The 14,125-nt window shown below is 38.9% G+C and overlaps 1 protein-coding gene across 1 annotated transcript; it reads right to left on the bottom strand.

Annotated features, from left to right (window-relative positions):
- Window positions 1–201: 201 nt before the first annotated feature.
- LOC132051113 (ethylene-responsive transcription factor ERF021) lies at window positions 202–1,116 on the bottom strand. Its single transcript, XM_059442392.1, has one exon. The coding sequence runs from the start codon at window positions 1,075–1,077 to the stop codon at window positions 565–567; it is 513 nt and encodes a 170-aa protein (XP_059298375.1). The 5' UTR covers window positions 1,078–1,116; the 3' UTR covers window positions 202–564.
- Between the last annotated feature and the right edge of the window lie 13,009 nt (window positions 1,117–14,125).

Genomic DNA, 14,125 nt, shown 5'->3' on the forward strand with positions numbered 1-14,125 from the left:
GAATGTAACCAAAGGCTAGAATATTCTCCAGGCTAGAATATTCTCCTTCACAGGGTTCTTAGATACTAGTGAATGTAATCTTGTGTCCCTTACCCCGAATCTTTTTCTAGTCAGAAAATCATCATAGAAATAAATATAATGGTCCCGCAGTGGATAGTGAATTAAATCAATGAATAAAGATAATCAAACAAGAAATGTACATCAGCAGAAATATCCAATTATTATTTTATTAGGGCAAATCCACTATGCAGTACAGCAATTTAGAATAAGCTTTTTTCACTCATTACAATATTAGTAGAGCAACGCACAAAATGAGGTGTCAAAAGACCAACCCACTTTGATGCTCCAGGACAACCTTAGAGAACAAAGCCAATTAGGCATTATTTGTTCTTCATGTCTGTTGACACAAATCAATAACAAAGTTAAATGGCACACCAAGGAAATTAATTAGTACAAATATCACACTCTAAATCTCCGTAAAAATATAATACTGAACCTTAATAGCACACGATATATTAGACTAAAATGTTTCATAAGTGAATTCAGAATCTATAATCAGTTAGTTCAGGAATCCCAAAGGCAATCGTCTATTTCTTCGTAATCGCTCATTTCATAATCGTTGGTATAAGTAAACATTGTCTCTTCACTCCACATTTTTGGTGAATCCATTGGGAAGTCATTGATAGCTTGAATTTGACTTGGAGATAGTCCTATGGTCACTGGTGCTACATGACTAGTAGATGCACTTGCCATCTCCTCAGAATTTGTGGTCTTGACTCTTAGTGCAGCCTGTTGGGCAGCCAAACGTATGTCATCAGGGCTACAACTTGCAGGTTTAGGGAGATGATCAACCAACTCTGGGAAATTTAGCTTAGCTGCATGTCCCCTGAGGTGCAATGCAGCTGAATCATATGCCGCGGCTGCCATTTCTGGTGTGTCAAAACTCCCTAGCCATATTCTAGTTTTCTTCCCTGGCTCACGGATTTCGGACACCCATTTTCCCCATTTCCTCTTCCTAACACCTCTATAAGTTGATGTTATACCACCCCCTCTGTTAGGCTTGTTGTACTCTTCCATTTGTGTTAATTAAGCGTAAGTGTGATCAAGTTAAGTATATATAGATAGATGTATGCATTTGGACTAATTAAAAGTCAGAACAAGCATCATTTCTGATGTGTTAATTAGAGGGAGCTTCCATGTTCTTTCAGAGGATTTGAAATTAAAAGAATTTTGTGTGGGACTATAGTGTGTTCGGATAGGATGATTTTTATATTTTCTTTGAAGATTTTATATCGAAGAGTAATGCGGTACGGGTGAGCAGCAACCATTGGAGACTCAGCACGTTTGTATATTTCATGTGTGTGTTATAGATTAAGTAATGTTTTTAACTGTCGGTTTCTAAAGTATCTGGAAAATAAATTGAAGAGATATTATTGTAGTAAACTTAGCAACAGAAGAGGACAATGGATGAGGTTCTTGTTAGGTGATGTTTACTGTTCTAAGACGCGGTATTTACTTAGGTGTCAAGTTTTCAGCTCAAATTTAAGAATGTTAATGTAATAAAAAAGCCTTTTGAAAAAGAATGTTTACCAATGTTAATTAACTGTTCCCACTCCACCTCGTACCCTCCTCCACATCACTCTTGGTCTTGGGGTCCAACTTGTCATCCATAATTCCATATTATATACACACGTATAATGATTTTATAAAGATTTTTTTTATGTGAGTGGTACAGTTTAACTCTTTATCAAACCATTTATCTAGTGTAAATAATTTTAATATTTTGAGGGGGCCGATTTCACATACGGTTACTCAACTTACGTTAAATTGCACTAAAGTCACAAAATTAAGTTTTTATAGCGGAAAAGCTACTTAACTTTATGTAGTATCATTAAAGTCTTTTTATGACAAAAAGATCACTTAACTTTCTCTAATTCTTTTTATCACAAAAAGTCACTAGGAGAAAATAAAAGAGACATTTTATATGATACTTACACAAAATTGAATGACTTTTTGGTTATAAAGAATTGTTTAGTGACTTACTATGATATTAAGTTGATTTTTAGTGTCTTTCTCTGAAATTTTGTTAAAGTTAAGTGATTCATGCGTTACAATACATACATTAGTTCCTCTAATACGATGAAATAAAAGTTCAGTGAGCGTTCATGAAATTACCTATTTTCTGGTTTTAGCAACAATTTACCTTGTTATTCAGCTTATTAATCCACTTTTTCAAAACAACTATTTCTAGTTACTTTTAGGTGTATGTAATATAAAACTATAAAATTTATATATATAGTGAGTATACAAAAGTTAAACACTTTTTGTAACGATCCATTCGGTCGTTTTGAGCTTTTGGATTTGTTTTCTCCAAAATACCCTTCCTGTAGTTTCACATTGGTATTTATGACTTGTGGGGATGGGTGGAGCGGTTCCCGAGGCAATCGGGTGGGTTTCAGATCGAATTTAGTGAAATTGAAAGGTTTTAAGTTAGAGAAATGAAGAAGTGTGACCAAAGTCAACATCAGGGGTAAATGGTCCGTGTCGAAGTTTCGTTGATTCCATTAGGTCTGAAACGTGATTTATGATTTAGTCGGGCCATTGGTTCGGGTCCTGAGGTGTTCGGTTGTCTTTTGGATCGTTCATTCAAAAACTAGCTAATTTGAGGATTTAGAGTTGACCTCGGTCAACATCGGGTCAAGGCGACCTCTTTTGGGTGTTTCGTGTTACATCCCGTATTTTGTACGTTGGGACATTCCGAGCTAACCGTGAAAATTTAAGGACAAGACAATTTCAGAATACGAGGTAGGGACTTTTAACCTCCGATTTTGTTGAGGGCACAAGTTGCTTATAATTTTATTGGTATGGAATATTAAGGAAAATTTGGGGCTAGAAGTTGAAAATAATATTTCATGAAAGGGCCTAAGTGGCCGTGTGGCTTGGTGTGGGGTACCACCCATGGCTTGGCAAAATTTGATTGATCCAGGCCATGAGTGGGGCATGGTCCACTTGTATGAATTATATATATGGACAAGTGATGACAAGCAAGACATAATATTCATCATCTTTCCACTTAGAAACTTGGAGAAGCTTGGAGAAAAAGAGAGAGAGTCATATTCGGCCATGGCTGGCCGAATTGTTGCCCATGAAAATTGATCAAAAAAATATTTTCTTCTAGCTTTTCAACCAATCGGAAGGTCCTTATTAACGTGGAGTAGTTGTTGGAGCAATCAAAACATTCATTCTTGCAAAGCACAACCCTAGCCAAGTTGAAGAACTAAGTGGTCAAGGTAAGGCTTAATCTTCTTTTACATGTGTTATGGATGATTTGTACATGTTGTAGTGTGTAGAAATGGATGAAATTCATGAAATCTTGCATGGTGATGTTGAGCCGTGTGTGGACGGGTTTTGTAGGATATGGTGAACTAAATTTACTTAGTGTTTTGGTTGTTGTTGTTGTGGATTCTATGATGTAAAATGAAGATTTAATAATTCAAGTTGGAGGTGTGATCGTTGTGGGCTGTTTTTAGAAGCTAGTGTGATTTGTAATATAGTTTCTTGTATTTATGAGAATGATGTTGTTAACGTGTGGATTGTTGGTGTAGTTCATGAATTTGGAAGGAAGAAATGTGTTGTTGTTGTTCTTATTGAGTTTGGGGAGGTTTCGGGTGGAGTAGTATGTTGGTTGGGTTGTTTTGAATATTGTGCGGATTGTTTGAAGTGTTCTTGAATCTTGTTTGAATGGTTTCGGATTAGTACTTGAATGTGTGAGCATTGGTTTTGGCTTGATTATATGTGGTTGATTTGAATGTAAATGGAATGCCGTCGAATTATATAGAAAGGAATTACTAACGTTAGAATGCGTTTTGAATTAATTGTTGATGTTGTTAGTATGGTTGTTGGTATTGTTGTTGATGATTTGGCCGAGTTGAATTCTCGGGGTTTGTTGAATTTATAGGGGAAATGCTGCCCGAATTTCTGTAAATGAAGTGCTAGTTTAGAATTGGATTCCTAAGTGCCTATGGCTAATGTTTGGTATCTAATGGCGTTGTTGTAGATCTTGGGAAGCCTGAGACTTAAGTTCTGATTAGCTTAGGAAGCGGACAAGGTATGTAAAGCTATCCGTTCTTTCTTTTGGCATGTCCTAGATGTAAGTAAGATATGATACGAGCTTCGGGGTACTCTGTTCGTAAGTTCTGAGCATGTCTACGATTCTTATTCACTTCTTGATATTCGCATTCTTAATATAGTCGGGCTATTACCCTCGAGTCTTTGTATGATCGGATAGTACATGGTGCATAAAGAGATCCTGTTCCTAAAGAGTCTATAGCGAATAATGCTCGCAACTTTCATGGGCGGGCTCGGATTGGTTTGATATATGTCTACGATCCCTAAGATTCTCTTTAACGTAGTCCTAATGGCAATTAGAACGGATTTAATATGACTATCGTTTTAATGCTCAAGCGTGATTACTTACTTATCTATCGAGTCTGAAATGATGATTTTTATGCATATGGTTTTTCACTATTCTGTTTGTGCACTCTGTTTTTACATCTTTCACCGAGTCCCTCACTGGAGGGCCGGGACACGTTATATGTATATGTATATGTATATGATGATATGATGATACGAAGTATGATGTGTTACAAAGTATGATGTGTTACGGAGTATGGTGTGTTACGAAGTATGATGTGTTACGCAGTATGATGTGTTACGGAGTATGATGTGTCACAGAGTTATTCTGTATTCTGGAGTATGATGTGTTATGGCGCCAGTGACGGGGTGGCGACCGTGTTCCCCGAGCCCATAATGGGCCGAATATGATACATAATTTTGACATGCATATCGTATTTCAAGAGTAAGCATTATGGCATTCGGTTATTATACTTGTTTTACGTACTTCTTATGCATGATTTGTATTTCAAATGCAAGCATTTTGGTATTCGTTATTATGCTCACTTTACGTACTTCTTACTTCGGTTATGACCCCGTTTTCTATATTTCATGCTTGATATACTCGGTACATATTTAAATGCGACCCCTTTCTTCGGGGTCGCGTTTCATACCATAGGTGTATACGAGCGTAGAGGATACTAGCGAGAAGATGTTCATTTGGATTGAAGCTCCATTTCCTTCCGGAGTGCTGCCGAGTCAGAGTATCTAGGTTATGGTATCTTGATTTATGTTAGAGACTTTGCAGACAGAGTCACGTAGATAACGTGTCAGTCTTGTAAGCGGCTCTGTATGCCGATGTATCACTACGCATTATTTTACAGATTTCATATGATTACAGATTTTACTTGAATTGAGATGGACAAAAAGCATGTTTTTTTTTGAGAAGCTAACATTATGCATTCATTTCATGATTTAAGAGTCCAGTAAGATTATGAGTATCGCGAGGATCAGCGGGTTCGCTCGGCCCTAAGTAAGGGTCGGGTGCCCATCATGCCCTATCAAAAGTTGAGGTGTGACAAATTGGTATCAGAGCAGTTCGTCCTAGGGGTTGTCTGCAAAGTCGTGTCCAGTAGAGTCCTGTTTATGGTGTGAAGCGCGCCACATTTATAAACGGAGACTACGGGCATCTAGGGTGGTTACTCTTCTTTCACATCGAGATCGTGCCGTGAGAGCCAAGTCATAGGGAATGAGATTCCTTATACTAACCTTTGATTTCGACGAGAAGAATGGCATCGACGGAGAAGAAAGTGACCGGCGATATTGGAAGTTACAAAGCACGCGTAAGCAAAGGTATGAAAGATATATGTCGGGGTAAGATATCGAAGTACGATTGAAATACAAGTTGAAGATTAAAAGGGAAAGTAAACAAGAAAGTGTAACGGGTGCGGTTTGAGTTGGGCATACGAGGTATGTTCATCATTTTTAAATAACGTTGTTGATATTGGGAGCCCCGTGTGGATTTGTGTGGTGTGATATGATATGATATATATAAATATACATATATTTTGTGCCCTGTGAGGCATTGTTGGTATTTCTGCGTACGGTTTTGAGATAGTAACAATTACGGAGGAAACTCACAAAATTTTCCTAGAAATAAAGAGAGAATGAGATATAGGTTTGTAATATGTCTTAAAAGGTCGTGCCAATAGTAATGATAAGATTTGACTAAGCTACGAGTACGGTGACATCGAGAAAGAAGTTAATTCTTTGAATTGAGGATAATAATAATTAGAAGGTCGATATCGATATGATAGAAAGAATTTGGAGAGGGCTTGTAATCCTAAGAGATGATTCGGAAAATTTGGTAAATCTTGATGGAGTGTTATTTAAGGTACCGATTTGAATTGATAAGCGAGGGATGAATTATGATGAGCTTATAGTTAAAAGAAGTAATAGTATGATTAAGACAAGAGTACAGAGGAAAAGAATTGTGATGGATATGAATGTATTGATAAGACAGCTTGTGAGATATTAAGGATAAAGTTGATCAGAAAGGGTAAAGGGTTAAGAAGTGTTACATTATAGGATTGATTACGAATAAGATATAATGTGAATATAATGAGGATTGTTATGAAAATAAGTAAAGCCTAGTGAAAAGTGGCCAAAGCTATGATGTGATCTATGTAGCTAGAATATAAAGGCAAGTGTGAAACGGAAAAACGAGCTATAGAATGAATGAGGGAGGCTTATCAAGTTCTGTGGGGGAAGTTTGGAATAAGGGTTATATAATAACAGAAATGATAGCGAGCGTAAGAAAAGAAAGGGTAATTAGAAGAAGGAAATAAGAAGAGAGTGAGATAACAGTGTAGTAATAGACCATGACATGTGTAGCCAAGGATATGAGTACTATAAGTGACGGGAATGTGAAAGACCCGGTTATAGAAAGGATGAGGAACGAGGTAAAATGAGAGCAGAAATCCAAAGACCGATAACCAAGTATTTATAAGTAATGGCGATCGAGGTGTGTTCACCACCATTGGGAATCTGGAAGTCTAGGACGGAAAGTAGTCATATCCATAGGTGAAAAGTGAATATTGAGGATTGAAAAAGGGCTAAAATAGTAATTGTGGAGTCAGAAGAGTAAGAGACCCTTTCTAATTCGGAGGAGAGATGTGTTATGAGAACGTTTGAAATGCGTTAAGACTTCGGCTTACTCCATATTACGTGATGAAGGTCATGCGGTGAGGTGGACGCTATCTTACTAGCATTAAAGCATCGTATCCTATCAGAGTTCCAAGGTTAAGCGTGCTGGAGTGAGAGAAATTTTAAGATGGGTGACCCCCTGGGAAGTGTACTAAAAGTCCTATAAATTCAAACGCAGGAGAGCCAAACGGGAAGCTAGAGTAGCCTAAGGGAAATTAGAGTATACAGAGTAGGCGAAAACCTTAAGAGGTCATATAGGACGAGGCGGACATCGAACCGGTGAAGAGAAGAAGGTGCATCACGACTCTAGAAGCAGGGTAAGTCGAATAGCGTTTGGAAATATTTTGAAAGCAGGATAGTAGCAATTATATATATATAGGTATGCACATGATATCCCGTACATGGCTATATCAGCGGGTATGTGTATCCCAGCAATCGACGTTGTGGCATATTGGAGGCATTGATCGGACAGGGTAGTAAGGTTAAAGTGACAGACATTATCAAGCAAGCGGGTGTTATTTTTCGCTACAGGGTAAGCTTGGAAAGTCCTAATACAAGGAGATTTGGAAAAGAAGGAAAGTGAGTAGGTGGAAGGCAAGGGGATCAAAATGTCGGAATAAAAGTGCCGCCTAATTGAAATTGGAAATACGGACATAGGGCAAAGTATAATCGGGTAATAGTATAAGTACACCCTTAAGGGGGGAAGCGGGTGAGAGAGATGCAAGTGTAAGATGGAGACAATCGACACTACAATATATTTGATACGGATGCTTGGGCTACAGGTAAGATTCCTTGCTGAGATCAAGCAGGTACTTAATGAGAAAAGTTTGGATTCAGTAATAACAATATGGTTACAAGATTTTGGGTGCATTAAGGAAAGATGTAAAGACGGTTTAAGCTAAATTACCGAGATGGAGTTAGTACTGAGGGCAAACAGGACATGGCTATGGTTGAACCAAAGATCTATCCCGATACCGGTTGTAAGATAAGAGGGGCGAAGACAAAGTAAAACATAAGGATTAGTGAAGCCACGCTAAGGTATTTCTTGGGCTAATTTGAGCACCTTCGCATATTCTTATAAAGATTGCAACATAATGTATGACAGGAAAGTTGAGGGCAAGACCTGAGCAAAGGGACAATAGAAGAGTTTGAATTAAAGGTAAAGAGACGACACGAGATAATGTGCCTAGCATGTTACAAGTTGAGTAAAGGGGGATTATAAGACGATTTAAGCAAGATGATCAGAACTAGCTGGTTACTAAGAGATGGTGAATTTATATGTCAAATTCTTTCAGAATTATACCAGCTGATGATAGTTAAGCAGGGAGGGGCTGACGACATCAGCCCACCTTCTTCCAGTCAGGACCATTTATCCAGTTAAAGGCTATGCGAATTATATAGAGAGACTTCACAAAGTTCTCACATCTATATCTCTGACAGGGGGGCTCAGTTTACAGCTAACTTCTGAAGATCACTCCAGAAGGGATGAGGTCACAAGTGAATCTCCATACGATGTCACCCTCGGATCGACGGACGGGCGAGCGTACTATTCGGATGCTAGGAGATATGTTGCGGGCCTGTGTTATTGATTTTAGAGGCAGCTGGGATGATCATCTGCCGCTTATGGAGTTGCCTATAATAACAGCTACCATTCTAGCGGCCAGATGGCACCGTATGAGGCGGTACGGCAGATCACTTACTGGCTAGCTTGATGTTAGGAAAAATTAAGTTAATCGGCCCAGATATGATTCAGCAAGCTATTCATAAGGTAAAACTTATTCGGGAAAGGTTAATAACGTCACTCATAGTCGACAGAAGTCGTATGCAAACAATCGATGTCGACGCTTAGGGTTCCAGATTGACGAGGGGGTATTCTTGGAGACATCACCCATGAAAGGTGTAATGAGATTCGACAAGAAGGAGAAGCTTAGCCCGAGATATATTGGACCTTATTACATTGTTCGTAAGGTAAGCAAGGTTGCCAATGAATTAGACCTACCCTTTGATCTGGAAGCAGTACACCAGTGTTTCATATGTCTATGCTTCGCAAATGTGTACCGGTGACTCTTCTAGGGTATTCTCTGGCGATGATGTCTAGGTAACGGAAGAGCTATCGTACTAGGAGAAACCTGTAGCTACACCGAATCGTCAAGTAAGAAGGTTGCGTACTAAAGACGTGGCTTCTGTTAAGGTATTGGGGCGGAACAATGACAGGGAGGATATGACCTGGGAAGCCGAAGAAGAGATGAAGAATAGGTATCCCTATTTATTTCCTATGCCTACAAGTAATCTAAACTCCTTAATTGGTTATGTTGATTGATGAATGAACTGCATGTGATATCTTTAAAAGAGACTCCCCCGAAATGCTTATAAGACCCTATAGGACTAGTTTAACATTCGAGGAAGAATGTTCTAAAAGGGGGGAGGATGTTATATCCCGTATTTTGTACATTGGGACATTCCGAGCTAACCGTGAAAAGTTAAGGACAAGACTATTTCGGGATACGAGGTAGGAACTTTTAACCTCCGATTTTGTTGAGGGCACAAGTTGTATAATTTTATTGGTATGGAATATTAAGGAAAATTTGGGGCTAGAAGTTGAAAATAATATTTCATGAAAGGGCCTAAGTGGCCGTGTGGCTTGGTGTGGGGTACCACCTATGGCTTGGCAAAATTTGATTGATCCAGGCCATGAGTGGGGCATGGTCCACTTGTATGAATTATATATGTGGACAAGTGATGACAAGCAAGACATAATATTCATCATCTTTCCACTTAGAAACTTGGAGAAGCTTGGAGAAAAAGAGAGAGAGTCATATTCGGCCATGGCTGGCTGAATTGATGCCCATGAAAATTGATCAAAAAAAATATTTTCTTCTAGCTTTTCAACCAATCGGAAGGTCCTTATTAACGTGGAGTAGTTGTTGGAGCAATCAAAATATTCATTCTTGCAAAGCACAACCCTAGCCAAGTTGAAGAACTAAGTGGTCAAGATAAGGCTTAATCTTCTTTTACATGTGTTATGGATGATTTGTACATGTTGTAGTGTGTAGAAATGGATGAAATTCATGAAATCTTGCATGGTGATGTTGAGCCGTGTGTGGACGGGTTTTGTAGGATATGGTGAACTAAATTTACTTAGTGTTTTGGTTGTTGTTGTTGTAGATTCTATGATGTAAAATGAAGATTTAATGATTCAAGTTGGAGGTGTAATCGTTGTGGGCTGTTTTTAGAAGCTAATGTGATTTGTAATATAGTTTCTTGTATTTATGAGAATGATGTTGTTAACGTGTGGCTTGTTGGTGTAGTTCATGAATTTGAAAGGAAGAAATGTGTTGTTGTTGTTCTTATTGAGTTTGGGGAGGTTTCGGGTGGAGTAGTATGTTGGTTGGGTTGTTTTGAATATTGTGCGGATTGTTTGAAGTGTTCTTGAATCTTGTTTAAATGGTTTCGGATTAGTACTTGAATGTGTGAGCATTGGTGTTGGCTTGATTGTATGTGGTTGATTTGAATGTAAATGGAATGCCGTCGAATTATATACAAAGGAATTACTAACGTTAGAATGCGTTTTGAATTAATTGTTGATGTTGTTAGTATGGTTGTTGGTATTGTTGTTGATGATTTGGCCGGAGTTGAATTCTCGGGGTTTGTTGAATTTATAGGGAAAATCTTTGCCCGATTTACCGTAAATGAAGTGCTAGTTTAGAATTGGATTCCTAAGTGCCTATGGCTAATGTTTGGTATCTAATGGCGTTGTTGTAGATCTTGGGAAGCCCGAGACTTAAGTTCTGATTAGCTTAGGAAGCGGACTAGGTATGTAAAGCTATCCGTTCTTTCTTTTGGCATGTCCTAGATGTAAGTATAATATGATACGAGCTTCGGTACTCTGTTCGTAAGTTAGAACATGTTTACTGATTCTTATTCACTTCTTGATATTCGCATTCTTAATATAGTCGGGCTATTGCCCTCGAGTCTTTGTATGATCGGATAGTACATGATGCATAAAGAGATCCTGTTCCTAAAAAGTCTATAGCGAATAATGCCCGTAACTTTCATGGGCGGGCTCGGATTGGTTTGATACATGTCTACGATCCCTAAGATTCTCTTTAACGTAGTCCTAATGGCAATTAGAACGGATTTAATATGACTATCGTTTTAATGCTCGAGCGTGATTACTTACTTATCTATCGAGTCCGAAATGATGATTTATATGCATATGGTTTTTCACTATTCTGTTTGTGCACTCTGCTTTTACATCTTTCACCGAGTCCCTCACTGGAGGGCCGGGACACGTTATATGTATATGTATATGATGATATGATGACACGAAGTATGATGTGTTACGAAGTATGATGTGTTACGGAGTATGATGTGTTACGGAGTATGATGTGTTACGAAGTATGATGTGTTACGGAGTATGATGTGTCACGGAGTTATTAAACTACAGGTATGATGTGTTATGGCGCCGGTGACGGGTGGCGACCATGTTCCCCGAGCCCATAATGGGCCGAATATGATACATAATTTTGACATGCGTATCGTATTTCAAGAGTAAGCATTATGGCATTCGTTATTATACTTGTTTTACGTACTTCTTATGCATGATTTGTATTTCAAATGCAAGCATTTTGGTATTCGGTTATTATGCTCACTTTACATTTTCTTACTTCGGTTATGACCCCGTTTTTTACGTATTTCATGCTTTATATACTTAGTACATATTTACGTCCGACCCCCATAATTCGGAGAATTTGCGTTTCATGCCACGCGGTGTATACGAGAGGCGTAAAGGATACTGAGGAAGATGTTCCACCGGATTGGCGAGAGCTCCGTTTCCTTCCCAGTCTTCGCCGAGTCAGAGTATCTAGGTTATGGTATCTTGATTTATGTTAGAGACTTTGTAGACAGAGTCACGTAGATAACGTGTCAGTCTTGTAAGCGGCTCTGTATGCCGATGTATCACTACGCATTATGTTACAGATTTTACTTGAATTGAGATGGACGAAAAGCATGTTTTTTTTTTGAGAAGCTAACATTATGCATTCATTTCATGATTTAAGAGTCCAGTAAGATTATGAGTATCGCGAGGATCAGCGGGTTCGCTCGGCCCTAAGCAAGGGTCGGGTGCCCATCATGCCCTATCAAACGTTGGGGTGTGACATTTCGAGTGCGCGAACAGGTTTGTAGCTTATTTTATGATTGAAATGCATATTTGGTTTGTGTTTGCGGGGTGGGGGTCTGGATGAGTTTTGGGTGTTGGATCGAAAAATTGGAGAAACCAAAAAATCCAGTTTCAGCTGTATCTGGTTTCCTTCATCGCGATGGAGGGACCGTGATCGCATAGGCTTGGGTCGTGATTGAGGCCGCTTGGCTCGCATTCGCGTAGAAGGGATGGGATCTGGGCTAGGTAACGCTAGCACATCGAGATCCTTATGGCCCCGTCTCGTTCGCGATGGGTTGGGCTAGGTCGGGTCGCGATCGCAAGCGGGATCTAGCGTTCGCGAATAGTAAATTGGACATGGACAGAACAAAAATCCCATTTCGAACGTCATTGTTCAAAAATTCATTTTTGGAGCTTAGGAGCTCGTATGGGTGATTTCAACGGCATTTTTCAAGATTCGACTTGGGGGTAAGACTAAGTATTTCCCCATGTTTCCACCGTTATTTAGTGATTTCTTCCATGCCCTGAACTTAGAAATTGGGGTTTTCCATGAAAACGGGTTTCATGTAAATATTCAAATTAGAGGTTGAATGTGATGGGATTCCAATGACTTTCGGAATTCTTACTTTTTAGAGTATGGGTAAGCTGAATTTTTGTCGAAATTACAGGTTTGACCTTAGGGGATCAGGATTGGGTTTTGGATTGATTTTTGGGGCCTGACACATTAGTATAGCAATATGGGTGTCTACGGATTCATATCTTACATGGATACCATATTTGACCAGATTGGGCTCGCTCGAAAGCTCAAAGGAAGGGCAAGGCCGTGGATTGACTCTTCGGACTTCGAAATTAAGGCAAGTTGACACTTACTAGACTCTTTACGAAGTGTTTGTGTTGGCTAATATAATTAAGATGCGTAATAGAGAATGGGGGGTCCTGTACTCGTGAGGTGACGAGCACTTGTGCGTGTACCGGTGCTATGTTATGGGTAAATTAATGAAAATGGAGTAATCTTGTGAAGTAAAGAATGCCAAGCTTATGGACATTGGTTGGTAGTGTTAAATCTACTTGATTAGTATAGTTGCTGATGAAATGGTCTTATGATAGTCATGTTTGTTATACTTGTGATATTGATTCATTGTGCATTCATCACTCCACATCTTGCCTAAATCATGAAAAAGGAACTACCATTGGCATCTACTTGATATATGCAATTGCATGTTGTATGCATATCCATTTCATACATTATATGATATCATTGGCATGTTATTGATGAATCATAAGGGATGGTCCGTGGTGACCTGATTGGATATCGTACTGGTTGAAGTGATGATGACATGATAGCCTATCAGTTGAATAGCCGATGTGATTTGGGAGATTTGTGATTTTGGGGGAGTATATGGACCTCCTGAGTCCCACAAGAGTTACGTGAAACCTACTGCAGGATCGTGTATATACTGGTGTATATTGGTCAATGCATTGCATACCATACTTATTTGATTGCATTATCATTATGTGACTCTTATGTGAATTATTGAAAAGAACCAAGCTCCTATAACTTAATTGAATTGTGGACTTTCTACTCTTAATTGCATAAGTGGTTATAAACTGTATAATTGGATACTAATGAAGTGTGGAGGTAAGTATCGGAAGGACCAACCCTCATGATCTGTTGTGTACACGTGTTTCCCCATACTCACTCTACACTTATTTCACCTTTTTGTGTGCAGGTTCTGTACCTAGTACGAGTAGTGGACCAGTTCCCGCCGACCGTTGAGGTATTACTTGGAGTTTAGTGTGAGCTGCTGGCTGTTCCGTAGCACTGGACTCCATTTCTATCTTACTTCTCTTTCTTTATCTTTTGGA

The sequence above is a fragment of the Lycium ferocissimum genome, chromosome 3 (genome assembly GCF_029784015.1).
Source record: "Lycium ferocissimum isolate CSIRO_LF1 chromosome 3, AGI_CSIRO_Lferr_CH_V1, whole genome shotgun sequence".
NCBI classification, from domain to species: Eukaryota; Viridiplantae; Streptophyta; class Magnoliopsida; order Solanales; family Solanaceae; genus Lycium; species Lycium ferocissimum.

Bases quoted from the DNA above. Each gene is read 5' to 3' on its own strand.
- LOC132051113 (XM_059442392.1), bottom strand. From the start codon at position 1,077: ATGGAAGAGTACAACAAGCCTAACAGAGGGGGTGGTATAACATCAACT.